Genomic DNA, 27,999 nt, shown 5'->3' on the forward strand with positions numbered 1-27,999 from the left:
TTTTGGGGTTCTCGTTCATTTCTGTTCCCGTGCTCACAGAATAATCTGCTTTTGACAGCCGGATACCCTGCCCTGCTCCAGCACGGACAGTGGGACAGCCTTGGGTGCCGAACCAGTGTCCAGCTGCTCCAGCTGCTGTCACAGCCCCAGAACCTGCCAGGGACCGCCATCCCACAGGGGACAACCAGGTGGGTGTGCAGAGGAGGAAGAGGAGGATGAAGAGAAGGAAAGTGAGGAGAAAGGAAGATGAGGAGGAAGAGGAGGAGAAGAGCAGCACCCAGTAGCTCACTGCAGTGTGATCTGACGCCAGGCTTGCTGGGTGCTGTGACAGAAACACCTGCAGAGAAACCAGAGTTAAATCTGCTGTATGTTGCTGTAATTATGTTACTAGAAAATACAGGACACATCTCAAATTCTGGTGCTTTTTTCTTTCTCCAGTTTTGTTGGAGACTTTAGTGCCAAGGCGATGTTCCCGTGCTCTCTGTCCGTGCGGAAGGGTTTCAGTCAGGTTCTCCCCGCGTACACCCGCGATGAACTCGCTCCAGCTCTGATTTCCGTGTCTCTCCATCCGCATTCCTGCGGCATCAGCGCGGGGCCGGGAGGAGGGAGCGGCTCCCGGTGCCCCCGGGACAGGCCGGGACAGGAGCGCTGTCCCGGAGCGCGGCAATCCCGGGTATTTCGGGCACAGGCAGCAGCCCCGGGGCACGGAGCGGGGCTGCTCCAGGGTTCTGGGTTATTTTAGTGCCGAGGTGACTCACGCTGATCCCGGTATGACTCAGGGGGAGCTGCTCAGGGGCACGGCTCGGCTCGGCACGGCTCGGCGTGGCACACTTGGCTCACACAGGGTTTTTCTCACGCAGCCCCGCACAGGGAGCGGCGGGGCGGCCGTGCCGGACCCGCGGCTCCGGGAATCGCCTTTCCGACCCCTCCGCAGGTGCAGCCCTCTGACACCACTTTAATGGGAAAGTTTGATTAAATAAATGATTCCCGAGTGCCGGGTGCTGAAAGGGAGGCTCAGGCCGGGCCGTGCCGCTCTGCCCTGGCGCTGCTCGAGGTTTGTGACACGTCTGAGCCCCAGCTCCCGGGGCCGCATCCATCACGGACAGGAAAACGAACGGACTCTGCTTGGCCCAGACCCCGCACTGGGAATCAGCTCTCCTATGGCCCGAGCAGCCTGGAAAACATTGCTTTTCCAGCACCGCTTTCCAACAAACACCAAATCCTACAGATTTCTTCTTGGCACCGACCGAAGCATTTTTACAGCGGCTGATTTTTCTCTGTGAGATTCAGAGAAAGGCTGCAAGGCTGCTCCCTCTTCCAGGAATCGCGGCGAGCACAGGTCGTTCCCTCTCGGGACAAGGCTGCGCAGGCACTGCCCGCATCCCACCCCTGCCCGCCCCCGCCCCGGGGCACCGGGGGAAGCTTTTCCCCGTCTCGAGGGGACAGCGGGGACGTCCCGCGTGTGGCAGAGGGTGACGGTGCCTCTCCACGGCGGTGGGTGCGTGGCCGACCCTGGGTGCCCCGTCCCGGCCCCGGCGATGCCGCCTGCGCTCTCCGGAGCACCGGGATGTGCCGAGCCGGGATGCGCCCTGCCGGTCCGGTCCGCTCGGTTCCTATCGATGCCAGTCCACGCCGATCGGTCGCTGCCGGTCCGTGTCACGCCAGTGGGTCGGTGCCAGTGCGGTCCGGTTCGGTCCGTGCCGGTCGGTGCCGCTGTGTGCCGTGCCGGTCCGTGCCGTGCGGTGCCGGTGGGTGCCGCGGGGATGCGCTGCGCTGCGGTGGGACCGGACCCGTGGGAGGCGGCGGGGGCGGCCCCGCTAATTGCATAACCGGGACGTCAATGCCGGCGGGAGCGCGGGGGAAGCGCGGGAAGATGGCGCCCCGCGCCCGGCCCCCGCCGCGCCCCGCAGCCCCCCGGGCCCGCGCCCCGAGCGCCCGCTGAGCGCCGGGGGCTCCGCGGTAAGGGCGGCAGCGGCGCCGCCGCGGGCACCGCGCGGGACGGGCGGGACGGGCGGGACGGGCGGGCGGAGGCGCCGCGGCCGCCTTTGAATGAGCCAATGGCGGCGGGGCCGCTGCCGCCGCTCGGGGCTGCCCGCGGCCACCCCCGGCAGGTGCCACCGGGGAGCGGGGGACGCGCTCCCGCTGCTGCCCGGCCCGAGCGGCGTGGGGCTCCCGCACGTGTCCGCGGGGCCGGGGGCAGAGCGGGGAGCCCCGGGAGGGAGCGGCGGGGCGGAGGGAAGCGCGGGGGTCCCGGGGGCGCGGAGCGGAGCCGCCGCCGCGCTCGGACGCGCTCCCACGCGGGGACCCGGCGGTGTCGCGGCTGGGGAGCGCCGGGCTCTGCCGGGAGCGGGATCGCTCTGCCCGTCCCGCGGCTCCCGGGGAGCGGGAGAGTCCTCACGGATGGAAGGGCCGGGCAGAGCGGGCTCGTGTCGCGATCCGGACACGCGTGGTACCGTGAGGCCACACGTGTGGCCGTGACGGGAGCCCCAAGGGGAGAAAAGTCCCTTTTGAGTCGTTTCCGTGGCGTCCCTGGGGATCGCGGCTCTGCTGTGGGTGCTTTCTCTGCCTCCTGCACCCCAAACCTCGTGGCGGTGACATTTGGCCGCCTGGGTTCGCTCGCTGTGGGTGGTGCTGGCACATCCCTGCTCCTGCAGCAGTCCCGCAAAACTGCGCGGAAATCGTGATTTTAAAATCACAGCACATGTAAAGCTTTTATTCCTTATGTGCCCCTTCCCAAAAGGGAACCACGCGGACCTGTGGCGTGTCCCGCTGCTGCGGGAGCCTCTCGGGGGTTAAATCCCTCTTGTTCCCCAGCAGCAAAGATTTTGGCTGCTCCCTGGATTTCGTGGAAAGGAACCGTCCCAGCGGCTCTGCTTTGCAGCGTGCTGAGCCCCTGCTGGCGGGGCTGAGTCGCCTCCAGCCTCGGTCCTGCCGGGCAGAGCGCTCAGGGATGCTGTGCCGTGCCGTGCCGTGCCGGGCCGGGCCGTGCCGTGCCGTGCCGTGCCGTGCCGTGCCGGGCCGTGCCGTGCCGTGCCGGCGGCTGACAGCGCGTGTGTCCCCTGCAGGCGGTGCCGATGGAGGGCGCGGAGCTGAGCCCGCTGATCCGCGATGTGTACGCGGCCGCGGGCCGGGTCCCGCCGGCGGCGCGGAGGGGCAGCGGCTGCCGGGAGCTGATGGTCCGGCTGAGCGAGGGGCAGTACGTGCTGTGCCGCTGGACAGACGGGCTCTACTACCTCGGCAAGATCAAGAGGGTAACGTGGGCACCCCCGGGAACGGGAGAAGCCGAAGTGGTGCCGGTGCCAGCGGAGCCGGTGCCGTTCCCCGGCTCAGGGAGTGCTGGCCTGGGCTGCAGTGTGTCCTTGGGTTGGCATCCTTCCCCGGGGTGTCACACCCCAAACCCGAGCGCCCGCAGCCCCGAGGGACGGGATCAGGCACCGGGGAAAGCAGGGAAGTGCTGGCAATGGGAGCTGACCCACAACCGTTCTGCTCTCCCCCGGCAGGTGAGCGGCTCCAAGCAGAGCTGCCTCGTCACCTTTGAGGACAACTCCAAGTACTGGGTCCTCTGGAAGGACATCCAGCATGGTGAGTGTTGCCCATTTCCCCTTTCCCGCTGTGGGACCCTTCCCAGCAGCCCGGGGACGTGGCTGTGCCACCGCTGTCACCCTGCTCCCACAGCCGGCGTCCCCGGGGAGGAGCCCAAGTGCAGCATCTGCCTGGGGAAGAAGTCGGGCCCCAGGAACGAGATCCTCATCTGCGGCAAGTGCGGGCTGGGTGAGTTGGGTGTCCCCCCCGGGCCCTGCCGTGCCTGGCCCGGCCCCGCGGCTGATACCGGGCTCTCCGCAGGTTATCACCAGCAGTGCCACATCCCGGTGGCCACCGGCGCCGAGGGCCCGCTGGGGACGCCGTGGTTCTGCCGCCGCTGCATTTTCGCGCTGGCCGTGCGGGTGAGTGCGGCCGCCCCGGCTCCGTGTGCTGCCCGTGCCCGGCACAGGGGGCAGGACGGGCCCGGGGCGGCCCTGCTGACCCCGGCCCTGCCTCTCCCGCAGAAAGGGGGGGCCCTGAAGAAAGGAGCCATTGCCAGGACGCTGCAAGCCGTGAAGATGGTGCTGTCCTACAACCCCGAGCTGCTGGAGTGGGACTCCCCACACCGAACCAACCAGCAGCAGTGCTACTGCTACTGCGGGGGGCCCGGAGAGTAAGGGCAGCCTGAGTGTCACCAATGCCTTTGTGGGGACAGTAAGGGCAGCCTGAGTGCCACCAATGGCTTTGTGGGGGAAGGAAGATGGGATCAGGGTGGAGATGTTTGATCCCAGGCTTGCAGGGCACTGCCCTGGGGCCAGCAGCTCTGCTGCCTCTGCCAACTGGGTCTCTGCACAGACACACGAGTTAGGGACACTCTTTCTGCCCCTGGCTGGGGTCTGTGTCTGGGAGGGGGCTGGGGCAGTGGTCTCCACACTCTGCCCTCACTGTCACCGCTCTGTCCCTGCCCAGGTGGTACCTGAAGATGCTGCAGTGCCACCGCTGCCGGCAGTGGTTCCACGAAGCCTGCACCCAGTGCCTCAGCGACCCCATGATGTTTGGGGACAGGTATGGCCCTGCTGGGCATGGCTGGGGTGGCTCCATGGGCACACCCCAGCTCTGTGTCCCTGACCCATCTGACACCACCATGGATCAGGTGGCCCTGTCCCACAGAGCCCCTCTCTCCCTGGCCTTGCTGTCACCATTGTCCCTGTCCCACAGAGCCCCTCTCTCCCTGGCCCTGCTGTCACCATTGGCCCTGTCCCAGCTGTCCCATGCCCAGGCCCTGCACGGGGGTGGATGTTCCTCACCCCCAGCCTGTCCCTGGTGTTTTGCAGGTTCTATGTGTTCTTCTGCTCTGTGTGCAACCAGGGACCAGAGTACATCAAGCGCCTGCCCCTGAGATGGTGAGGAACGGGCTCTGCCTCCTCTGGGATGTGCCCAGGTGGCTCTGGGACACCGGGATGTGCCCTGGTGGCTCTGGGACACGGGGCTGGCTGATCCCTGCAAGGGCTCAGCTGCAGGCAGTGTCCCACATCCCCCCAAAGCCCAAGGGATGTTATCCTGGCTGTGGCATCCACTGGGATTCACCTCTGGGCTGGGCTGCTTCCCCTGTGAGGTGTGGGGAGGTTCCAGTGGTGGTTTGGGAGGCTCTGGGAGCTGTAGTGGCCCTGGCAGAACAGGGCATGGGGGTGGCACCATCCTGCCAGGGCTGCTGACCCTGTGCCCCTCTTTGCTGCAGGGTGGACATCGTCCACCTCGCCCTCTACAACCTGGGTGTGCAGAGCAAGAAGAAATACTTTGACTTCGAGGAGATCTTGGCCTTTGTGAACCACCACTGGGACCCTCTGCAGCTGGGGAAGGTACAAACACACCTTGGGCTGGGCTGGAGAGCAGCAATGGGAGAGAGAAATGTCACCCCAGCTTGAGCAGCACTCAGCACGGCAGCTCCTGCTCCAGAGGGGTTTAAGAATCCCTTTCGTCTGTGCTGGGATTTTCCTTGTTGGAGGGTCAGAGCTGACCCCTTTCCCAGCACTCACACCACCAAACCTGTCCCGGGGCAGGACGGGCACTCCCGAGGGTGGCACTGCCAGGCCCGGGTGGCTCTGGCCGAGCCTTGGCTCCCTCCCTCCGTCCCTCCCTCGCTCCCCGGCCCCGGGCAGGAGCCGAAACGCGGAGTTCGGGTTCCCCCGTCTGTTGGGATTGGGCATAAACAGGGCGGGCACTGAGCCCTGCGCGCCCCTGTCCCGCAGCTCACGGGCACCCCGGTGTCGGAGCGCGGCCCCCACCTCCTGAACGCCCTCAACAGCTACAAGAGCCGGTGAGAGCCGGGGGAATGGGCAGGGAGGATGCGGGATGGGCACAGGGAGGATGCGGGATGGCACAGGAGGATGCGGGATGGACACGGGGAGGATGCAGGATGGGCACCGGGAGGATGCGGGATGGAGTAGGAGGATGCGGGATGGGCACAGGAGGATGCGGGATGGGCAGGGAGGATGCGGGATGGGCACAGGAGGATGCGGGATGGGCACAGGGAGGATGCGGGATGGGCACAGGGAGGATGCGGGATGGGCAGGGAGGATGCGGGATGGGTACAGGAGGATGCGGGATGGGCACAGGAGGATGCGGGATGGGCACAGGAGGATGCGGGATGGCACAGGAGGATGCGGGATGGCACAGGGAGGATGCGGGATGGGCACAGGAGGATGCGGGATGGGAACAGGAGGATGCGGGATGGGAACGGGATGCGGGATGGCACAGGAGGATGCGGATGCACAGAGGATGCGGGAGGGCACAGGAGGAGCGGGATGGTGCAGGGGAGAGCGGGGAAAGGGGCAGGAGGATGCGGGATGGGCAGGGAGGATGCGGGATGGCACAGGAGGATGCGGGATGGGCAGGAGGATGCGGGATGGCACAGGAGGATGCGGGATGGGCAGGGAGGATGCGGGATGGCACAGGGAGGATGTGGGATGGCACAGGAGGATGCGGGATGGGCACAGGAGGATGCGGGATGGACAGGGAGGATGCGGGATGGGAACAGGAGGATGCGGGATGGCACAGGGAGGTGCGGGATGGCACAGGGAGGATGCGGGATGGGCAGGGAGGATGCGGGATGGCACAGGGAGGATGCGGGATGGGCAGGGAGGATGCGAGATGAGCACAGGAGGATGCGGGATGGCACAGGAGGATGCGGGATGGGCAGGGAGGATGCGGGATGGCACAGGGAGGATGCGGGATGGCACAGGGAGGATGCGGGATGGGGCAGGAGGATGCGGGATGGGCACAGGAGGATGCAGGAAGGGGCAAGGAGGATGCGGGATGGAGCAGGAGGATGCGGGATGGCACAGGAGGATGCGGGATGGCACAGGGAGGATGCGGGATGGGGCAGGAGGATGCGGGATGGGCACAGGAGGATGCTGGATGGGCACAGGAGGATGCGGATGGGCAGGGAGGATGCGGGATGGGCCCGGAGGATGCGGGATGGGCAGGGAGGATGCGGGAGGGCCAGAGGATGCGGGATGGGCACAGGAGGATGCGGGATGGGCAGGGAGGATGCGGGATGGGGCAGGAGGATGCGGGATGGGCAGGAGGATGCGGGATGGCGCAGGAGGATGCGGGATGGGCAGGGAGGATGCGGGATGGCACAGGAGGATGCGGGATGGGCAGGGAGGATGCGGGATGGGGCAGGGAGGATGCGGGATGGCACAGGGAGGATGCGGGATGGCACAGGAGGATGCGGGATGGCACAGGAGGATGCGGGATGGCACAGGAGGATGCGGGATGCTCCGTGCCAGCCCCGCTGAGGGCTCTGCTCCCTCCCCTCCCCTCCGCGCCCAGGTTCCTGTGCGGGAAGGAGATCAAAAAGAAGAAATGCATCTTCCGCCTGCGGATCCGCGTCCCCCCGAACCCCCCCAGCAAGGTGCTGCCGGAGAAAGCCCCCGGCGAGGGCGAGAGCGGCTCCTGCGAGCTGAAGAAGAGGGGGAAAAGCAAATACGCCCATAAGGAGAGGTGAGCGGCCCCGCTGGCCCCGCGGCAGCAGCAGCAGCAGCCCCTGCCCCTGCCCGAGCCCCCTCACTCACTCCTGCCCTGTTTGCAGCCTCCTCCCGCGGCAGCTCCAGCAGCAGAAGCGAGCGCGGCGCAAGAGGGCCAAGTTCCTGCTGGAGGATGCCATTCCCAGCGTGAGTGCCTTGTCCTCTCCTCCCTGCCCGGCCCTGGGCTGCCCGCAGGTTTGAGAGCTCCTGAGGGCACCGAGAGCTCCTGTGGGTCCCGGGGTGTGGGCAGCACCCCTGTGCCAGGCAGTGAGGAGTGAGCTCTCTGTTTTTGTGACAGAGTGACTTCACCTCGGCCTGGAGCACCAACCACCACCTGGCCAGCATCTTCGACTTCACGCTGGATGAGATCCAGAGCCTGAAAAGGTCTGTGCAGCCAGAGCAGGGCTGTGGGGGACAGGGGTGCTGCTTGTGCCAGGCAGGGGCAATGCTGCATCCCAGCCTGTCCCATCCCACCCCATCCACAGTGCCAGCTCAGGACAGACGTTCCTGTCGGACGTGGACTCCACAGATGCCACCAGCACCTCAGGCTCGGCCACCACGAGCCTCTCCTACGAGTCCAGGTGAGGACTGTGCCCCTTGCCCCCTGCTGGAGGGGTCCCGGTGGCATGGCCAGGGATGAGGGCCTGTGTGTCCCCTCTTCGTGTCCCACCCTGGGGGGCTTTCCCTGCCTGTGCCCCAAAACGGGCTGGGGGTCCCAGAGTGGCGCTTGCAGGGGGTGCAGGATCGGAGCCGTCAGTCCTTGCTGTGCTCCCCCAAATGTGATGGAGCCTTCCTGGCTCCCTTCAGAAGCCACCCGGGGGGGCACATTTTGGGTGCCACCCTCACTCGTGCCCTGTGCCCTCCCCGCAGCCGCAGGACCGTGGGCAGCCGCAAGCGCAAGCTGGCAGTGCCCGCCTACGCCTCGGGGGCCAAGAGGCGAGGAGGGGCAGAGCCGGGCGGGCATCGCCCCGAGGGCAGCGAGAACCCGGCCGGCCCCGAGCGCCCCGACGGCGGCATCGACAGCCACACCTTCGAGAGCATCAGCGAGGACGACTCCTCGCTGTCCCACCTCAAGTCCTCCATCAGCAGCTACTTCGGGGCCGCGGGCCGGCTGGTGTGCGGGGAGAAGTACCAGGTGCTGGCACGGCGGGTGACGCTGGAGGGCAAGGTGCAGTACCTGGTGGAGTGGGAAGGCACCACCCCGTACTGAGCCCTGCCAGCCCCCGAACCTCTCCCGGAGCCAGGGCGGAGCAGATCGGGCTGCTGGGGAAGCCCGAGGCACAGGAGAGGCGCTGGTCCCTCCCGCGGGTGGAGGCAGCGCCCAGGCGGGCAGGGCTGCCCAGCGGTGAAACCTGAAGCCCTGACACTCTGTTTTATTAATGTTAACGATTTTTAGTTCCTTGGCTGTGTTTGTGCAGAGCGTGGCCCAGCCGTGCCCTGCTGATGGAGCCGGTGCTGCTCAGAGCACTGAGGGGGTCTGGCCCCTCCAGAAGGGTCCCCCTGGCACAGCTGGAGCAGCTGTTTGGGGGGCACCCCACACCTGCTCACACAGAGGGACCTGGGCCTGTGCCTGGCACCGCCTGGCTCACCCCATTGTCCCAGCCTGACCGAGCAGCCTCGAGGGGCTCCTGCTGCCCAAACACCAACCCCTCCCCATCCCTGGGCTCCCACAGCTCATCCCTGTGCCCTGGGGAAACTGGGCTTTCCCACCCTGAACCATTCATTGAAGGAATGTGATTTGCTTGATACGGGAGGAAATGCCCCAAAGCCAGCGCAGGTGTGGCTGTTGCAGCCATGGGGCACACGGGCTCTCACCCCACAGCCTGCACTGAGTGTGCTGCTGCACCAGCTCCATCTCCCTGCTCTGACAATCATGGTCTTGGAAGAGATCGTCCAAAAAATCCTCCTTTGCCTTAAAACCACCATGGGCACTGCACAGTGTGCAGCCCAAGGCCTTTGTTCCTACAGGAATCTTCATCCCAAATGTGCCAAACCAGCAGACAAACCAAAAAAGGCTGAGGAGGACAGGGGGGCAGGGGCTGTACTGGGGTCCCTGTGTCCACCCCTGTGGCCCCCTGGCTGTGCCTCTCTCGTAGTGCTGATGTTTGTGAGCACTGGGCTTGATTTGTCTGCAGGAGAGAAGGAGCAGCCCCTCCTTCAACAGAGCAATACTGCCAGCTTGGGCAGGAGCAGAGCAGTTGGCTTTTTTAAAAAAAAGATTCCAGTATCAGATAGATGTGTTAGGTTTTTATCCTTTAGAGAGACAGAGAGGTATTTTTGATGTCATCATCTCTCCCCATCCCACCATGGCTGTCCCAGGGGATGGAGGGAGGGCCATGCTGGGCTGTGGGGTCCTGTCCTACCTGTGCTGGTGGGATCTGGCTCATCCAGAGCAGTGTCCCTTTGGGAGAGGGGCTGCCAGGTCCCCCCATCCCTGGCAGGGAGGGTCCAGCAGCTGGAGAACTGCCTGTCCTGCCTTAGCTTTGTCCTTGAAGGATCACTTCAAACATTTCCCTTTCTTAGTGCCTATGGAGCCCTTCCAAGGGCTGTGCCAGGGCTGAGCAGGGTTGTGCCAGTGGGAGCACCCACAGGATCTGGCCCTGGCCCCTCTCTGCTCCCTCTCTGTTCCCTCTCCTCCTCTCCTGGCTTCTTGCAGAGAATTGAATGTGGAGCCTTTAAAAGTATTTTTGTTGCAGAGTATATTTTGCATTCGCTGTAATAGAGATTATAACAACTCTGTGCACCTTCTGATTTCAGGTTGCTGCTTGTAAGCACCTCTCATTATACCCGAGTTGTAATTAATATGTCTGATGTACAATTAAAAAGTGGGTTTTTTTTTCAAAGTCACTGTTTTTCTGTAGTGTGAGCATTATTGGGTTGGGATGCCCAGTGCCCAGCACGGGTTGTGCTGCTGGGCTGTGCTCTGTGCCAGGTGAGCTGTGCAAGCCCAGGACAGGCCATTCCTCCTGCCCAGATAAGAAACTCCTCTTTATTCCCTTCCCAGTCACATAAATAACCCAAAAATGTCCCTTAAGTTATGTCCCAGAAACCATGAACACGAGGATCCTTTCACAAAGCTCAGCTCAGGTGGGGTAGGGACACAGTGCCAGCAGGACCTTGAACAGTGCAATGGGGAAGAAGGTGAGGGAGTAGAAGTCTCTTTTTAGGCCGATGGGGATTTTGAAGTTTATAATGAATTCTCATTCTCAGAAGGAGGTGAGGCTTTCTGTTCTGGAGTGGATGTAGGTTGCTATTGGGATTGGGCTGATTAAGAAGGAGGTTTTGGCTGTGTTTGTAATTGTGTTGGGGGTGTTCTTGAGGTTGTTGGATAGAAGTGGAAATAGGATGGGGGTGGAGAGGGTTACTAGGGTTAAGAGTATGGATGTATTTAGGACTAGTGAGAGGCCCATTACTTTCACTTGGACTTGCACCAAGGTGAGTGGCTCCTAAAACCATTGGATTACTATTGTCCTTTATACCACTATCCATGGTCCTGCTGGCACCTGGGCTCCCTGACCTGGCCCACCCAGCTCATCCCAGCTCCCTGTGACAGGGAGGGCTGAATCCTGCTGGGGTTTGCTGAGGTTTGCTGGGGTTTGATGGGCTTTGCTGGGGTTTGCTGGGGTTTGCCAGGAAGGGCTGTGGGGACACACGGCACCACCAGGCCACGGCTGGAATTCGCTGCTGACAGCCCCGAGTGTCCTGACAGGGGCATCTCTGCATCCTCATGCACAGCTCTGGGCTCAGGCAGCTCTTCCCCAGCTCATCCTGCACCAGCTCCGGGCTGCCCAGCGCTCAGGGGCAGGCAGAGGAGTGGAGCTTTCCCAGTCCCGAGCTCCCGTGTCACAGCAAACCCCAGAGGATAAAATCTGCCTTATTACTCCCCAAAAATGAGCGGTACTTTGTGCCTCTCAGTGCCGTGGGACGTTCTCCTCCATCCACCGGAGGTAGGCAGGGTTCCCCTGCTCGATGGGCAGGCTGATGATGTCGGGGATTTCAAAGGGATGGATGGATCTAAAGTGGAAACAGGCGCGGAGCAGCAGCGCAGTCAGGAAGCCGCCCCAGCCCTGCCCGGCCCTCCCGCACTTCAAAGCCCCCGCAGCTCCTTTGTGCCACGTGGGAATTCTGCTCTGGGTTTGGGTTCACCGCAGACTGCCGGGGCTGGCCCCAAGCTGAGAGAGCCTCCCTGCCCCGGGAGCTGCAGGAAATCCTGTCAGGGAATGATAACTCTGCGAGGAGCAGAATCCCTCCTTGAACCCAGCAGTTGGTATTTCTGCCACTTTTTCCTTTTTGCTGGTGCCATCTCTGGGCTTTTCTGGCTTGTGAGATACAGCAGGAACACTTAACCCCCTCTGGGTGGGATGGGGCTCAGGGAATCCCCAAAGCTGGAGCAGGAGGTGACAGCCTACCTTGGATGGGACACCCAGTGCTCCTGTGGAGCCAGAGCCTCACCTGACGTAGTTGGACAATTCCCCTATTTTGGACGTCCTTGTTTTCACCAGCTGTGGAGAATAAAACAACCAGAACGAACCTCAAGGGGAGATGTGAAGGGAGATGTGGAGGGATCCTGGTGTGCAGCTTGGCCAGGGTGTGACAGGAACTGTCCCAGCATGGCCAGGGTGTGACAGGAGCTCTCCCAAGGCTCCTCCCCAGGGATGATCCCAAACCCAGCAGGTTGGTGCCACCCTCCCCAATCCTCTCTTTAGCCCCTTTCAGCTGGGGGCTTTTGAACAGGGATTTTTGTGATGCAGGGAATGATCACTTACCAACAGTATTTCAGTGGATTCTTCCAGCTCCCCTTTCCAGAAATACCTGGATTTAAAAGAAAAGCACCATCAGCAAATCCAGCTCTGCTGCAGCCACGCCAACCCTTGGGATCCTTTCCCTGCTTGGTGCTTTTTTGCACGTGGCCATTTCCTTACAAAGTGGCTTGAGAAGCATTGCTGGCCCCAAAAGTGCTGAGCACATGGGTGAGCACCCCAGATTTATGGACAAGAGAGGATTTGCCCAGGGGGGCAGATTTGTCAGGGCAGATTGGCTGGGCTGGGGTGGCTCTGAGCATGGCTGGGGGACAGTGCCTGCAGGGACAGTGCCTGCAGGCTGAGCTTTCCTCCTCTCTTTCCCTGCAGGAGAGGAGCTGCACTTCTCATGAGTCAGATGTGACCTTTGAAAACATTTCCGCTGCCAGGAGCTGTCCTGATCTCATCTGCCTGCAGGGGAGGGCTCGGGCAGGGCAGGATCCTGGAGCAGGATCCAGCTGGAGCTGCAGGAGCAGCTCTGCTCTGCCCCTCTGCACTTGTAGGACATGAGGGATTAGGGGAAGAAGTTACTGCGTTTGTAGGAAATGATGGATTAGGGGAAGAAGGGAGTTACTGGGTTTGTCCTCTGGGTTTGTAGGAAATGATGGATTAGGGGAAGAAGGGAGTTATGGGGTTTGCCCTCTGGGCTTCTAGGACATGATGGATAAGGGAAAGAAGGGAGTTACTTGGTTTGCCCCTCTGGGTTTGTAGGAAAGGATGGATTAGGGGAAGAAGGGCATTGCTGGGTTTGCCCTCTGGGTTTGTATAAAAGGATGGATTAGGGGAAGAAGGGCATTTCTGGGTTTGCCCTCTGGGTTTGTATAAAAGGATGGATTAGGGGAAGAAGGGCATTGCTGGGTTTGCCCTCTGGGTTTGTAGGACATGAGGGATAAGGGAAGAAGGGAGTTACTGGGTTTGCCCTCAGGTGGGATATGGGTTTGCACTGTGGGATCCCCTCCTGAGGGAAGCTGGGGTGGGATCTGCTCCTCACTTCTGCCAGGGGGTTTCTGTGAGGAAAAGCTGTTTTGGGGCTTTGCTGTTGAACCCCTGCAGCAAGTGCAGTCCCTTTGCAAGGACAGCTGAGGACACCTGCAGAGCAGGGCTGGGCCTGTTCCAAGGTCAAACCCGCTGCTCTTCCTGCCTGACAGAGCTGCTTCATTTTGCAAAGCCCTTTTCTGGTCCCTATTTGGCTGCTTTTTAGAGTCTCTAATAACAGGCACCACGTCCTCAGGACCATAAACCCTAAATTGCTGGATGTCTGTGTAGCCAAGCACCCAATAAATGAACGGGCAGTGAGAGCATCTGCCCTCCTCAGTGAGCACAGAGAGGCTCATCCCCACCATCTGCAACAACAAACACACCCAGCAGCCTCTGGAACCGAGCTCTGTGTCCATCCCCTCCCTCCCTCCCTCCCTGCAGAGCCCAGGTTTGCTCCTCCTGGGGGAATGCCCAGCACTACTCACAGGGCCGAGCTCTTGGGCAGGATGTTCACACAGGCAGCCAGCCTCCTGTCCATGATGGCCCTGGGGACACAGGGGGACACTCAGTGCCAGCCCACAGCTCACCCCAGCCTTGGGGACATTCCCTTGTCAGCTTTGGCATTGGAGACTCTGAATTTTGGGTTACTTATTACCCTGAGAAAACAAAGGTGAACTTTGGCTGGGGATATTTCAGATGAGGGCTCTGGGACCCTCCCTGTGCTCAGGAGGGACTTTGGGGGCTGCTCCTGGCCTGGAGGACCCTGCCCAGTGCCAGCCCCGTGCCCCTCTGGCTGTGGGGTCACCAGGGCAGGGGCTGAAATGTGGGACCACAAAAACCCAGCCTGGCTTTGTCTGCCCCTGTCCAACTGTGCCCCTTCCTCCCAGAGCAGCCTGAATGTGCATCTTAAATTAAAAACATCAAGGTTTTCCAACCCAAAATATCCTAGAAAGCTGAAGCCCAGATAGATTCCTCCCCTCCATGAGTTGAGGGCTGTTTGTTATTGCAGAGCTGCTCGGGAAGAAGGGACACCTCAGAGATTACAGAGCACTGAAGCAACCTCAGGGAGGAGTATTAGAAGAAAGGAAGAAGGATTTAGAAGAAGGATTTTTGGAAGATTTTTAGAAGAAATGTTGTGTTTGGTGAGCAGAGCAGTGTCTGGCCCCTCTCACAGAGGTGGCAGCTGTCCCTCAGGCAGGGCACCAGTGACCCCACCTTGGTTTAGCACTGGTTTGGGGGACCATGGATGGAGAGCAGGAGCCCCCCAGGATGCTCAGGGCTGTTTGGGCTGTTTGAGCTGTTTGCTCCCACCATGTGCAGGCAGCTCCAGGCATTCAGTGCTCCTGGAGCATCTTGAGTTAATCTTGAGAGCAACAAAGTGCAGCAGCACGAGCAGAGCCACCCCTGCTGTGCCTGTCGTGTCACACATGGCACAAATCAGTCTGGGTTTGCTGCCTGCAACTTGCAGCTCCTTCAGCACAGGAACCTTTTGGTTTCGGTGCTCTGTCCCCATAAATTGAGATCCTGAGATCCTGAACTCGAGCAACAAGAGGCCACCAGGGGAACAGAGGACATTGTGAGAAGCTGAATGTGATCTGTGGAAAATGCCTGCATAATACATGATAGCTTTGGGTTGGGTACTTAACTGTGTGTTTCTTTGCCCTGAAGTGAGACAGATGAAATATTAATAAGCAGAAAAGCAAAGAAAATGATAAACACAGATCTAAGGGAGCAGTGGGGGCTGGTGGGGTGCTGGGCAATTGGGTGAGGTGCAGTGGCCACACCACCCAGCCAAGGGGGTCAGCTCCCCCCAGGACCGGCCAGAAGGTCTTGAGATGCTGAATTCCACCTGCAGCTCTTCTGCTTTCCCAAAGCTTGAACCCCTTTTTGTGGGGTGGAAAATTTCCTTGCAGACGGATCCATGTGAGTGAGGGCTCCACTGAGCAGGGCAAAGGAAGAACAAACACAGGAAAAGGAGTGGGGGAAAATGAGTGGAGAAGCCCTGTGTCATCCCCTGCAATCAGGGCTCGCTGCTCCCCGTTCCAGAACAAAGGGATAATTACTCCACCAGTAAAACCACAACCAAAGTACACATATCTCAGCAAGGGGAAGTGATTTATCTCCTCTCCCTTCCCTGCAAGATGAGCAACAAAGAGTGGAAAGCATTTGCAAAGCTGCTAAGATGAGGCATTTTCAGGAACTGAGGCTCTTTTCACCAGGTACAGTTGCTCCTTTTTTTATAGGAGACATCGAGCAGAGCAGACATAATTCTATTTGGATTTCTCAACACAGTTGCAGCATTTAAGGTGACACAAACTCCCTTTCAGTAGCCTGTCGGTTCCTGGGCATGTCTGGGAGCCCTTTGCTGGGATGGAGGGGTTTTGGCAGCAGGAAAACAGCGCAGGAGGTGTTGCAGGAAACTCCACGGTCCATCATAAACACTTCCCCAGGCAACACGGGTTCAGTTCTTTGAACAGACCATCCATTGAGGCAGGGCTGACAGATGTGTGAAAAGAACTCTGCATGCAAAATATCACCCTAAGTGTCTCACATATTAAAACAGAAGGAGAAAATGGAGGGAAAGCCCTCATTCCCTGAGGTTTGCCTGGTGAGCAGAGTGGTGCCTCAGAAGTGTTTGTTGTGGACCCTTTTCCCTTTATTTTCATGTCAGAGCAGTGTGCCTTGTCTCTCTCTGTAAATATCCCTCCTGGCATTTTGTTGTCTAGAGGGGAATAAAGGCTGTGGCACATCAGAGAACATCAGCTTGGAGCCTAATCCACCTGAGAACCCAGAAATTCAGGGTTCTTGGAAAATGCAAGGCAGTGAAATGCATGGAGAATTTCTTGCTGTTTCCATGGCATTGACTCCAGAGGCAAATGTCAGCTTTCCTTGGGACAGAGCAGCTCTGGGCAAGGGCTTGTGGTGCACTCAGTGGAAAGGAGCGTGGATGGGGTAAATCCCAGAATGGTTTGGCTTGGGAGGGACCCTAAATTTGATGTCACTGCCATGGCAGTTGCTCCAATCCCAATGTCCACCCCGGCCTCAAACCCTGCTGCTCTGGGCACCCTGAATTGCCAAGGCCAGGGGGACAAGGATAAATTCAGCTTTGCGGCCGTACCTGGCGATGTCCCTGGCGATGTGCTCGTTGAGGCAGGTGACAAACACCACCGAGTGTGTCCCTGGCACGTAGCTGCCCGTGAGAGCCGAGTGCAGCTGCAGAGCCAGGCCCCGGAGCAGGGGGTGCAGGAGCAGCAGCAGCGCCAGCACCTCGGAGAGAACACCAAGGGTGATGGGAGGTGAGATATTGCACGATATTGCACTTGGGAAAAAACACTGGCGCTGTTTGGGGCTGGAGGGACATTTCTCAGCATTGCAGGAATCAGTTAAATTGAATTAACTAATTAATTAATTGAATTCATTCAGTTTAACCAGTTCAATTGGATTAAGGTGAGGATGCTCAGGTGAGTGCATCAAGGTGAGTACTCAGGTGAGTGAATTAAAGTGAGAACCTGCTCCTAGAGGGATTCATTCCCCTCCTAAAGGGCCAATCTCATGCTCAGGGCAGGACAGGGGCACTTTTGAGGCTGTATCAGCCCAAGCCCCAACTGTGGGAGGTCCCCCCCAGACTAATGGGGGTCCCAGACCCCATCCCAGCAGCCAGGACTGGCTTTGTGCAGGAGAATGAGGAGGTAAGACAGGGAATGGGGAGGTTAATCGGGAGGGCTGAGCAGCAGCTGAAGGATGGTGCCACTCTGGGCTGCAGCGCCTTCCCTTTGTCTTTTGTTTTGTTTCTGACATAAACAGCATCTGGCCCTGGTTCAGCTGCAGTGATTTTAAAAATGCTAAAAATATATTCCTTTTCCCCCCTTATTTTCACCCTCCTTTTTCCTCTGAAAAACCTGCCATTACAGCACTAATGTAGAGATCTCTTCTTTTTTTTTCTTTTTTTTCCTTTTTTTTCCTTTTTTTCCCCTTCTTTTTTCTTTTTTAAAAAATTGAATTAAAAATCTCTCTTGTCACCACAAAGCCAGGAGCTCCTTTCCATTTGGAAAATGACTGATGTGCTGTATTGCTCGTCTCCTCTTTCCCAATCCATTTGAGGAAATATTCTTTATTACCACAAGACTTCTCATCATAATTTTTAGAGCTCCTTCTGTGCTCCTTTTTTTCCCACTAAGCCATTTAACAAATATTATACAACAAATCCCAGAAGCTCCTCGGTGAGTTACGAGCCAAACAGAGATGTGCTGCTGTACCTATTTTTCCAGATTAAAATGTAATCATGCTCCTTGCTCAGGGAAAAAAAACAAACATCCAACCTGTTCAGCCTGATGATCATTAATCTTCTTGTGAGATATGATGAGGAAATCCCCAGGATCATTTGTGATTGAATATTAGTACAAACATGAGCACTACCTTGTTTTTTTTTCTGGTGTTTCTCCCCTTTTTTATGAAAAGGAAGATTTTCCACCCCCTTTTTTCCAGAATAATTGTATTTGCTAAGGGATGGTGCAAAAAAAAGAGTGAAACATCAGGATTCCTGCCTGATAAACCAATTAAACTCATGATTGCCAAAATACTGAAGTGAACAAACTGAAAACACCCCTGTGAGGATTTAAGAACTTCACTGAAAAGCAGAAAATGCCAGTTTAGTGCAGAGAGACTCAGATTTCTGCAACACTTCTTCTGGCTTTGGTGAGCTATAAACCACTTTAGGTTTAGACCCTGCCAGGATTTTTGCCTAGTTTTGACGAGATTCTCTTAAAAAACCCCAACTGAACAACCCCACCTGAGCACAACTTGGTGCAATGCTGAGTGTAAAAAAACCTGAAAATTTGCCTTTTTCCCAGCAGATACAGGGAGTCCCCCCCTCCTGCACGATGGCTTTGGGGAGAGGTTTGCTAACAGAGGCACGCACAGATATTGCCATGGTTGCTTGGTGTGGGTTGGGGTCTGTTGTGCTCCCCAGGGATTGTCCCAGGTCCTGGACCTCCATCCCATCCATGTGTCCATCCCTGTGTCCATCCCAGCCCCATGTCTGTCTGTCCTTGTGTCCATCCCCATCCCAGCATCCATCCTAGCTCTGTGTCCATCCTAGCCCTGTGTCCATCCTCAACCCATCCTTGTGTCCATCCCTATGTCCACCCCATCCTTGTGTCCATCCCAGTGTCCATCCCATCCCCATGTCCATCTATCCCCATCCCATCCCTGTGTCCATCCCAGCGTCCATCCCATCCCCATGTCCATCTATCCCCATCCCATCCCTCTGTCCATCCCTGCATCCATCCCAGCCCCATGTCCGACTGTTCCCGTATCCGTCCGTCCGTTCCCGTATCTGTCCGTCCCCATCCCATCCCCGTGTCCATCCCTGTGTCCAAGCCAGCCCCCTGTCCATTCCATCCCTGTGTCCATCCCCATCTCAGCCCCGTGTCCGTCCCATCCCCGTGTCCATCCATCCGTCTGTCCCCGTGTCTGTCCGTCCCAGCGTCTGTCCATCCCCATGTCCTTCCATCCCTGTGTCCGTCCCCGTGTCTGTCCATCCCCGTGTCCATCCGTCCCCGTGTCCGTGTGTCCATCCCCGCACTCACCAGCAGCGCGGTGCCGCGGCCGGCCCGGGCCCAGCCCTGCGCACCGGGGGCCATCGGGCAGCGCTGCCTCGGCCCCTCCATGCCCGGCGTTCCCTCCACCTGCCGTGCCCGAGCCGGGAGCGCCGCCGGACACAGCACTGGCTCCTCCTCCTCCTCCTCCTCCTCCTGCTGGCCTTCCTCCCGTTCGGGCCCGCCCGCTGCGGGGCTGCGGGACCGGACCGGACAGCGCGGTGTGCCCTGCTGCCACCGCCGCCTCTGCCCCCGCCGGGCCGGGGCACAAATACCGGGCTGGGCACCCCAGAGTGGGCTCGGACCCCCGAGCTGGTGCCAAAGTTTCCAGGCTGTCCCTCAGTGCCAGCCCCGGTGCTCTGAGACACGCTGACCCCATTTGTCACCTTCACTTCCATTTCCCTGTCTATAAAATTGTAATTTTCTCAGATTTCGTCTGTTTGGGGGTCTCTGGATAGAAATTGCAGGGCAGCGGCGGAGTCCCGGCGGTGTTTGCACCCAAAATCTCCCGGGAGGAACGCGGGGCAGAGCCGAGCGCTGTTTGTCCCACGTTGGAACTTTATTGTCCCCCGTGTAACTTTGTTGTCCCCCGTGTGACTTTTCACTGTCCCCCTGTCTGTCCCCACGATCTCTAGCAATTCCCTCTTTGCCGGCCCGCAGGACTCGCCCGTTTGTCACAGATTTGAGGGAATCCTGCGCGGAGCTGGAGGCACAAAGTTACAGGAGTTATCTGACAGCATCGATTTGTTCGCAAAAGGTGAGAAAATGAGGGGGTGACACGTTCTCCGCACCGGGAGCTGCCCCGGGCACACACCGGGATGGGACCGGCTGTTCCTGCGCTCTCGGGATCGGCGCTTTCCCTTCCCAAACCGGATAAACGCCGTTTATCGCAGCTTTGCCAAAAAACGGCGACACCGTGCACCGACCTCCGGCCCCGCTCCGGGGATGGACGCCCGTCATGCCGATGGAACCACGCCCCCCTGATTACCGGGGACCCCGCCCCCTGATTACCGGGGACCCCGCCCCCTGATTACCGGGGACCCCGCCCCCTGATTACCTGGGACCCCGCCCCCTCGTTACCGGGACCCCGCCCCCTGATTACCGATGACCCCGCCCCCTGATTACCGATGACCCCGCCCCCTCATTACCGATGACCCCGCCCCCTCATTACCGATGACCCCGCCCCCTCATTACCGATGACCCCGCCCCCTCATTACCGATGACCCCCGCCCCCTCATTACCGATGACCCCGCCCCCTGATTACCGGAACCACGCCCCCTTCTTATTACCGGACCACGCCCCCTCCTTATTACCGGAACCACGCCCCCTCATCACCGAGACCACGCCCCTTCCACGCACAGCCAATAGGACGGACTCAGGGGGGCGTGGCGCGCGGACATTTTGTTTACATTTTGCCAGACGCCAAAGGCGCCCTTAGCAACGGCGCGGCGGTTGCTAAGGGCGACGCGAGTTCTCGCGAGACTGCCGGGAGGTGGCGGAGGCGGCCAAGATGGCGGAGGCGGCGGCGGAGCTGCTGGAGCGGGCGGCGCGGCGGGACGCGGCCCTGGAGGAGCTGCGGGCCCTGCGGGTCGCCGTGCAGGCCGTGCCGCTCGCCGCCCTCCGCTCCCGCCTCGCCGAGCACCACCTGAGGGCGCTCTTCGGCCTCCTCGCCGTCAATGACCGGTGAGCTCCGGTGGGCCTGCCCGGCCCCGCTGCTGTTCTCCCGGAGCGGGGCGGTCCCGCCGCCTCCCCGGCTCATTCCCTGCCCTCTTTCGGGCCGGGAGGTGGCACAGCGGTGTTCCTCTCCTCAAGGGCTCGCTTTTCTCTCCGTCCCGCGCAGGGAACAGGTGTCCGCGTGTGTGTCCATCCTGGAGAGGCTCCTGCAGGCCCTGGACCCGCTTTACGTGATCCAGAGCCTCAGGGAGGAGCTGCACAAGGGCCTGTTCCACCCCGATGACTCCGTGAAGATCCTCGCCATGTCCCAGGTACAGCCTTTCCTGGGTTTGTCTCCATCTGCTCTTTCCTGCCCTTGTGATAAAAGCATGAATTGTATCCTGCACTTGTTCCATTTGGGATAATTTCTGTGCACTGTGTATAATGCTTTGTGATATGTCAATAATAATGTCCAAAACTATGTCCTGACAAAAGCAGGTTGTGAATAAAACTTCTATCACATGTCCTAGTTAAAGCTTTCCAGGCCAGCAGGTGATGGAAGAATTAAAAGCAGCAAAAATTTGATATTTAGGGTATTTTACACTATTATGGAAACACCAAACAGGCTGTGGGAGCTCGACACTTGCTGCATTGACTTTAAAGAAAAGGATTGTGGGATGTTGTGGTTTGGGGTGGATTTCTAGAAGTTCAGCTGAGAGCAGCTGCTCAGGTGTTGTCCAGCTGAGTTTTATCCAAAGACCTCAAAAAAATTGTGACTCTGGTTTCTGTTCAGCTGCTCCAGTGCTTGAGTATCCTTACAGTGGGCAAGAATTTGTTCTCATGTTATTTTCTGTGTCTCTTTGATCAGGTTGGGAGGATTGTTGAGGACTCAGCTGCTGTCCCAGAGATTCTGCACAGCCCCGAGCTGTTACAGCAGATCATAAACTGCATTGGAGAGGAGAAAATAGCAGTGGCCAAAGAGGTAAAGGTGCCTTTATTGTCCCATTCCTCTGCCAGCTGACATGGTTGGTGGCAGTAATAATGAGCTCTCATCAGTGAAAAGTGGATTAGAATTAAAATTAAGTGCATAGCTGTAGTTAATAAAGAGCTAAAATCTGATAGTCTTGGATTTTCTTCTCTGGGTGATTTGTTCTTTTTTAATAATGTGGAAAATGCCAATCACTTGTTTTTAAAATTTTAAAAAGTTAATAGTAATAAAATGGTGATAAAAATAGTAATACAATTAGAGTAATAATCATTTGGACAAATTAAATTAGGACAATAAAAGACAATGGAGACAAAGAGTTACTGACAGCAGCACAAGCCTGAATAAGGACCCACGTTAACAGAGGATTAACCCTTAAAAACAATAACCTGTTGTATATTCACACACCTCATACATGATGCATAAATTCCATTCAAACACAGGATTCTGTCTGGTCAGTGTCAGCTCTTCCTCTGAATCCTAATGGGAAGAAGTTCATTTCTCCTGATAATGGAGCAATAAATTCCCTTTCTCTGAAAGATTCAGGTGTCCTGTGGCTGCTATCTCACTAAGAGTCCTTTCTTTAAAATAAAGTATCCTACATAGCACAGTTTCTATTTTAACATTTTGTTATAACCTAAAACTATATTTAACACACTACTCAAGGGAATTGATACAGCATTACTTTCAAACATAGCACGTGTAATATTCACTTTTATATTTGTGAAAAGCCAATCATAAAATATGTGTTTTTTCACACTAACAAGCTCCTGTTTTGGCTTGCAGGCCATCAAATCTCTGTCCAGGATAGCCCAGAGGCAGGAGGGGCTGGAGGCCCTGTTTGGGAGCAGCTTGCTGGGGGACCTGAGGAGGGTGATGGCCACCAGTGACATCGTTCGCTACCGGGTCTATGAGGTGGGCACACCAGCCTGCCTTTACTGCTTTCACATCATTGTTTCTCACTGCTTCACCCCCTTCCCTTCATGTCTGTGTTGTACCAAAACTAGAAAAGAGTGGGGGATGACATCATGAGAGCCCCCATGCTGCAGTAACTTCTCTTTCTCATTTTTTGTGTAAAAGTGTGAATTGCTGTTCATTTTCTGAGTTGTGGTGCCTAAGGCATTGGAAGGGCTACACAGAATCAGTAAAGGCACCAGAAAGTGTTTGTTTTTCTGAAAATAAAAGTTAGATAGTTAACTGTTGCCTCTTGACTTTTGGATGTGAAGTGCTGCTAAGAGTTTTGGAGAGATGCCAGCTGTCAGTCTAGAGATGTTTGGCAAAGGAGGAATAACACAATTTAATCATTCTAGAGCTTAATGGGGATAGCACAGGAAGAGCTGATTGTGAATAGAGATCAAATGCAAGTGCTGGAAGCTTGGAACTCCTTCTGAAGTTGCTTCAGGCAGACATTTGGGTTAATAATAAAAATGTTATTAAATGTGATTCCATATTTAATATATGTAATGTTAATTAGCCCACAAGATGTATTTGGCTGTTGCTGTGAATTATTATAGAGTTTTATAAACTGTCCTTTTGCTTTTATTTAGTTAATTGTGGAGATTTCATCAGTGTCAGCAGAGTCTCTGAATTACTGTGCCAGCAGTGGGTTAATCTCGGAGTTAATTGGGGAGCTGACTGGAGAGGATGTGCTGGTCAGGTATGTTGGTGAGTGTGCCAAGGACATTTCCACCACTGTTAAAACTCTAACGAATGTACTTGTGTGTGTTTCTTATAAAAAGGAAAACGCTGTACCTGCCTCTCCTTAAACTGTCCTGGGTGTCAAATACCTCATACCTTAATGGAGTGATGATTACCGTGTGTGGCTGCAGCAGAAACATTTTCAAGCTCTTTCCCAAATCTAAAGAGCTGAATGAGCTGAACAGTTGGGATCATTTGAGTTTCTTTGCTAGGATTGTGTCTTATGGGTGTGGTTTCTTTCTTTAATCACTGAGTGCTTCAAGCCCCACTGAAACAACCCCAAATCTGGTTTTTTTGGTGTTGCAGGGCCACGTGCATCGAGATGGTGACAGCGCTGGCCCACAGCCCGCAGGGCCGGCAGTACCTGGCCCAGCAGGGAGTGATCGACAGGATCTCCAACATCATCCTGGGGGCACAGTCTGACCCCTTCTCCAGCTTCTACCTGCCAGGTGCCACTGAATTCCTCCTTGCCAGCCTTTGCTGCCTGCTGTGGTACTGGGTTAAAAGGGCAGTGTGGACAGCCTGGTTCAGGCATGGCTTAAAGAAAGAGGCCATGAAACGATTCAGCTAAAGGAAAAAAAGCAGCCTTTCCCAGGCTTGATTCTGTAAATAATTAGGTTCTCAGCCACCTTTCATATAAACAACAAGATTCTCAAACCGTTCTGTCCTTGGCTGCTGCTGGGAGCAGACAGTCAGTCTGAGAACAGAGATGAAAGTTTTGAGAACTCTCCATATCAGGGTGAGAACACTGATCTTGGTTTCAGTAAACTAACTTTTGGTATTGTAAACAAAAGGTGGAGCTGAAGTTTTCTCTACAACCTATCAGGAGCTCAGATTTTGCAATATGCATGAACTTGATTAACACTGTTATAAAAGGTGTCGGGTTGATCAATAAAGTGGAGTGATGCTGATCAATAAGGGTGGATCTCTCCCTCCGACTTCAATAGGGCAGCACTGCCAAGCCTCTCTGCTGAAAGCTCAGGGGAAATTTTGAATATTAGATTGTCCCTCAGCGTTTTTAAATATCCAATATTGTACATATCCAGTCTGAAGGATGTTCCTCGGTAAGATCTGGGCAGGCTGTGCTGTAGCTTTAAAGTTTGTGTTATTGTTGCCTTTTTTAGGAGTACAAACATCATGAATTAAGCAACAGTCAAAATATTTGGCTTGTTGCTTAGTTCTGTCTTTATTTTGAGCTCTTTACCAACACTGTTCAGCCTTAATAACACATGTTTAGGAACAAATCAGTCTCACGTTAATGTACATTTAATTTTGCCGTTGCTGAAGTTGCTGTTCTTCCACTCAATGCTTTTTTTGGTCTTGTTTTCTCAGGATTTGTTAAATTTTTTGGCAATCTGGCTGTTGTGGACAGTCCCCAGCAGATCTGTGAGCGCTACCCTGTCTTTATGGAAAAAGTCTTTGAAATGGCAGAAAGTCAGGATCCAACCATGATTGGGGTGGCTGTGGACACACTGGGAATCCTGGGATCAAATGTGGAAGGCAAACAGGTTTTACAGAAAACCAGTTAGTATCTTCTTTATTTAATAATACTTTATAATATAAGAATGAATTGGTTTGGGGTGATACAGAAAGGAATTGAAAAATTTATTCACTTATCTAATGAATAAATTTATAATGTAACTGGTGGGTAACTATATTCCTGTAGAGATCTAGCTGAATTAATTAAGAGCACTTTGTTTTTGTTTTGAAAGGAAGTAGATTTCAAAATCTCTTAAGCAAAATAGGGCACCAGGCCAAGAATGCCCCCACCGAGTTACGGCTCCGCTGCTTGGATGCCATTTCATCCCTGCTTTACTTGCCTGTAAGTTGGGCTTTTTTTGTCTTTGTTTTTTTCTTTAAATCTCCAAGAATGCAATCATCACACACCTGAGTAACTGTGGGAGACATTTTGCAGCCTCTAGGTTGGGTGGCAGTGGTGCTTTCAGTACTGGTTTGAAATTCCCTGGTTGGTTTGCTAAAGGTTTGGGTTTGTTTGTAAGGTGCCAGGTGTTCTGAAATGTTCATAAAAGATGAAGTCAGGACTTCATTGATGAGGGAATGAGAGTAAGCAGGTTCACATCCTTGTGCTCAGAGGGATGGGGGCAAACTGCTCCAATCCCTGTGGTCTTTGGATCCAGGGCTCTGGGTTAACAATGAAGCTCTAGAGGGGTGATTAAACCATTTGAGCACATCCCAAAAACCTGAAAGCCTTTCATAATCCTAATCAAACTCTCATTTTTGTGATTTATGCAGCCAGACCAGCAGACAGAAGACCTTTTAAGAATGACTGAATCCTGGTTCACATCCTTGTCCAGCCAGCCCCTGGAGCTGTTCAGGAGCATCAGCACTCAGCCATTCCCTGATCTCCACTGTGGGGCTCTACGGGTCTTTACTGTGAGTGCTTTTGCTTTGAAACACCAGGGGGGGACTTGTGGTGCCCTTCAGTCTCAGATTTATTTATTTCTTTAAAGTGAATACCACCAACTTCTTGTTGAAGCCCAGAGGTGGTCAAAAAAAGGCCTTTTTCCTCAGGCCCCATTTGGCTTCCCCATTTAAATGATGCAGCAGACACATCATGTCTGTAATGCTAATTTTCTAATAAATTGGAGAGGGGGATAAAAAAGGCAAGAGCTGTGCTCCAAGGTGCTGCTTCTCTAGCAGAGACACTGCTGTGATAATTCCCTCAAAACTCTGAGCTCTACTTGTTCTCCAGTGTTAAACCCTGCTGCTTGATTTGAGTGGTGGTTTCTTATATTATTTAATTTTTCCTGTTCCTTGTCCCTGTACAAAACCCTACTGTGTAATTGCTTTTTTTAAAATGTTTCCCCCACCTCTCACATCTTTTGTTTCCTGTTCAGGCCATTGCAAACCAGCCATGGGCCCAGAAGCTGATGCTGAGCAGCCCAGGGTTTGTGGAGTACGTTGTGGACAGATCTGTGGAGCCTGACAAAGCTTCAAAGGATGCAAAATACGAACTGGTGAAGGCCCTGGTGAACTCCAAAACCATTGCAGAGATCTTTGGCAATCAGTACTACCTGAGGCTCAGGGCTTACCTGCTCGAGGGCCCCTATTATGTTCAAGCAGCTTCTACTACAGCTGTGGAAGGAGCAGAGTAATGTCCTGGGTGTCTGGGGTGCCCCTCTTGCAGAACACAGTCCTGGCACAGGTGTTGAGGTACAAGGTGTAAAAACTCTCCACACTGGAGGTGTCTCTGTAAAGGAGTGTGAAGATATTTTGACTCTATTTGAAATGAGTCAGGAGAGCAAATTAAAGGTTGTTTGGTATTTCCCCCTAAAATGTCATGGCAGAAGTTCCCTGTGTGCTTCATGAGGTGAGCACTTGGCAGCTGCTGGCTGTTTTATTTGGCAGAATTTATCAGTGTTTGTTTAAATTGTTCTTGGGTTTGGGGTTTCTGTTGTGTTTTATCAGTAGGTTACAGTTCAGTTAAAAAAAAACCACCAAAACACCTCAAGGTTTGTAACCTCAGATGCTGCCATAATTTATATTCTTTTTTAATTCCTTTTTTTACCTGCCAGAGTTGGCACTTGCATGGAACACTCTGTTCTGTCAGAATCCTGTTGCTGAGTAAGTGACAGTGTCCACATGAGGGAGTATGGACTGGGTTCTCTTGTTTTCAACCTGCTGGATGTGAGTCTTGCTGGAATAAATAATCCTAAATATTGTTTACATTTTCTGCTGAGGGTTTAAAAAGAAAAAAAGGTTTTTAGCCCTTTTAAAAACAAATCATTGCACTCTGTAGGGATCAAACCCACCAGGGAGCTCTGTCCCTGGCTGGCTGTGCTGTGGGGTGGCAGCTCAGTTTAGTGGCTGGAGCACTACAAGGCTATTCAGAACCAAATCTTGAATTGTTTACATTATTTTTTAACAGAGATGCAATTTTTTAAAGTGTTATTTAAAGAAATGTGGTATTTTAGTTACCTGAGTTAGATCATTAAAAGGGATGAGAACACGGAGCTCTTGTGTGCAGGGAGTGAATGAAGTGGGAGTATGGAAATGTGGCATCTTAGGAAGTTGGAATCTTCTTTTGAAGATGCCAGAGCTGTGGCAGAGAATCAGGAGTGGCTGGGCACTCCATGGTGTGTGTCTTTGCCCATAAACAGACCACAGGGTATTTCTGTCAAAGCCTTGTATTCTTTTTGTTGAGGGGGAGCAGAATAAAACAAGAAATTACTGCTTTGTGGCTTTTTTTAGTAAAGTGTGGCTGTGGGGAGCCCTGCCCCGTGTCCCTGTGCTGCCAGGGGAAGCAGGGGGATCTGTCCTGCAGGATCTGAGGCAGGTGGAGGTGCAGCTGGCATTGCCTGCCAAAAATTGCTGCCAGGAGAGCTCAGAGGAGCTGGGGGAGATCCCTTAATGTTTGCCAAGCTGTCTAAATGCAGGTGAGGTGCCTTGTTCCCCAAGATGTCCCTGAGATGTCATCCTGCGTCCCAGTGCTGCTGCTTTTACCCTCAATGTGCCCAATAAAGATCTGCCAGTGAGAAATGCACTGCAGTGTCTCGTGTCTGGATGAGCTCCATGGATCCTGCATCCAGCAAACACTTTAAAGCACTAAAAAGGAAATAAAAGAGTGTACAAGTCCTTAGCTTGCTCTTGTTCTGGGCAGTTCAGCTCTGTTATTTTAGGTGGCTTTGTGTGCTGGTGGCTCTGTACAGCCATGTGCTGAAATGTCAGTAAAAGAAATCAATATATAAACCTGTTCTGCAATTCATGAGCCTCTTCCA

At 55.5% G+C, this 27,999-nt stretch overlaps 3 protein-coding genes and 1 long non-coding RNA gene across 7 annotated transcripts; 3 read left to right on the forward strand and 1 right to left on the reverse strand.

The window, feature by feature from the left end:
• The first annotated feature begins 1,849 nt into the window (after nucleotides 1–1,849).
• Nucleotides 1,850–9,699, forward strand: PHF19 (PHD finger protein 19). Of its 3 annotated transcripts, XM_064728048.1 has the most exons (15): nucleotides 1,850–1,959; nucleotides 3,066–3,251; nucleotides 3,501–3,582; nucleotides 3,676–3,771; nucleotides 3,844–3,944; nucleotides 4,047–4,195; nucleotides 4,492–4,587; nucleotides 4,857–4,925; nucleotides 5,261–5,381; nucleotides 5,772–5,839; nucleotides 7,357–7,527; nucleotides 7,616–7,697; nucleotides 7,849–7,934; nucleotides 8,036–8,131; nucleotides 8,421–9,699. In XM_064728048.1, the coding sequence occupies exons 2-15, from the start codon at nucleotides 3,075–3,077 to the stop codon at nucleotides 8,758–8,760; spliced, it is 1,734 nt and encodes a 577-aa protein (XP_064584118.1). In that variant the 5' UTR covers nucleotides 1,850–1,959; nucleotides 3,066–3,074; the 3' UTR covers nucleotides 8,761–9,699. The 3 variants fall into 3 exon arrangements, with proteins under 3 accessions (XP_064584118.1, XP_064584116.1, XP_064584119.1); XM_064728046.1 differs by having other exon boundaries at nucleotides 3,844–4,195; XM_064728049.1 differs by lacking the exon at nucleotides 1,850–1,959 and having other exon boundaries at nucleotides 3,201–3,251; nucleotides 3,676–3,760; nucleotides 3,844–4,195.
• Nucleotides 9,700–10,232: 533 nt separating this feature from the next.
• Nucleotides 10,233–19,040, reverse strand: LOC135455137 (protein CutA homolog). 2 transcript variants are annotated; one of them, XM_064728051.1, is made up of 6 exons: nucleotides 18,916–19,040; nucleotides 16,446–16,594; nucleotides 13,813–13,872; nucleotides 12,317–12,362; nucleotides 12,003–12,052; nucleotides 10,233–11,564 (listed from the first exon to the last, which is right to left on the reverse strand). In XM_064728051.1, the coding sequence occupies exons 1-6, from the start codon at nucleotides 18,994–18,996 to the stop codon at nucleotides 11,462–11,464; spliced, it is 489 nt and encodes a 162-aa protein (XP_064584121.1). In that variant the 5' UTR covers nucleotides 18,997–19,040; the 3' UTR covers nucleotides 10,233–11,461. The 2 variants fall into 2 exon arrangements, with proteins under 2 accessions (XP_064584121.1, XP_064584122.1); XM_064728052.1 differs by lacking the exon at nucleotides 13,813–13,872.
• Nucleotides 16,829–20,036, forward strand: LOC135455138 (uncharacterized). The gene is made up of 3 exons (XR_010442266.1): nucleotides 16,829–17,016; nucleotides 19,585–19,681; nucleotides 19,818–20,036. It is a non-coding gene; the product is annotated as an uncharacterized LOC135455138 (long non-coding RNA).
• A 354-nt stretch (nucleotides 20,037–20,390) lies between these two features.
• PSMD5 (proteasome 26S subunit, non-ATPase 5) lies at nucleotides 20,391–27,982 on the forward strand. The gene is made up of 10 exons (XM_064728050.1): nucleotides 20,391–20,607; nucleotides 20,765–20,909; nucleotides 21,446–21,559; nucleotides 22,349–22,477; nucleotides 23,110–23,219; nucleotides 23,567–23,709; nucleotides 24,593–24,784; nucleotides 24,973–25,082; nucleotides 25,514–25,654; nucleotides 26,119–27,982. Exons 1-10 carry the CDS (start codon nucleotides 20,435–20,437, stop codon nucleotides 26,374–26,376), a joined length of 1,515 nt encoding a protein of 504 aa, XP_064584120.1. The 5' UTR covers nucleotides 20,391–20,434; the 3' UTR covers nucleotides 26,377–27,982.
• Nucleotides 27,983–27,999: the final 17 nt, after the last annotated feature.

This window comes from Zonotrichia leucophrys, chromosome 17, assembly GCF_028769735.1.
Source record: "Zonotrichia leucophrys gambelii isolate GWCS_2022_RI chromosome 17, RI_Zleu_2.0, whole genome shotgun sequence".
Lineage (NCBI taxonomy): Eukaryota > Metazoa > Chordata > Aves > Passeriformes > Passerellidae > Zonotrichia > Zonotrichia leucophrys.

Excerpts from the sequence above, each read along its gene's own strand:
- PHF19 (XM_064728046.1), top strand. The coding sequence starts at position 3,075 with ATGGAGGGCGCGGAGCTGAGCCCGCTGATCCGCGATGTGTACGCGGCC. Across the intron at positions 5,382-5,771 it reads ACCCTCTGCAGCTGGGGAAG|CTCACGGGCACCCCGGTGTC; the intron begins GTACAAACACAC and ends CCTGTCCCGCAG. Across the intron at positions 8,132-8,420 it reads AGCCTCTCCTACGAGTCCAG|CCGCAGGACCGTGGGCAGCC; the intron begins GTGAGGACTGTG and ends CCCTCCCCGCAG.
- PSMD5 (XM_064728050.1), top strand. The coding sequence starts at position 20,435 with ATGGCGGAGGCGGCGGCGGAGCTGCTGGAGCGGGCGGCGCGGCGGGAC. Across the intron at positions 20,608-20,764 it reads CTCCTCGCCGTCAATGACCG|GGAACAGGTGTCCGCGTGTG; the intron begins GTGAGCTCCGGT and ends CGTCCCGCGCAG. Across the intron at positions 23,220-23,566 it reads GGAGAGGATGTGCTGGTCAG|GGCCACGTGCATCGAGATGG; the intron begins GTATGTTGGTGA and ends TTGGTGTTGCAG.
- LOC135455137 (XM_064728051.1), bottom strand. The coding sequence starts at position 18,996 with ATGGAGGGGCCGAGGCAGCGCTGCCCGATGGCCCCCGGTGCGCAGGGC. Across the intron at positions 12,053-12,316 it reads AATCCACTGAAATACTGTTG|CTGGTGAAAACAAGGACGTC; the intron begins GTAAGTGATCAT and ends TATTCTCCACAG. Across the intron at positions 11,565-12,002 it reads GAATTGTCCAACTACGTCAG|ATCCATCCATCCCTTTGAAA; the intron begins GTGAGGCTCTGG and ends TTTCCACTTTAG.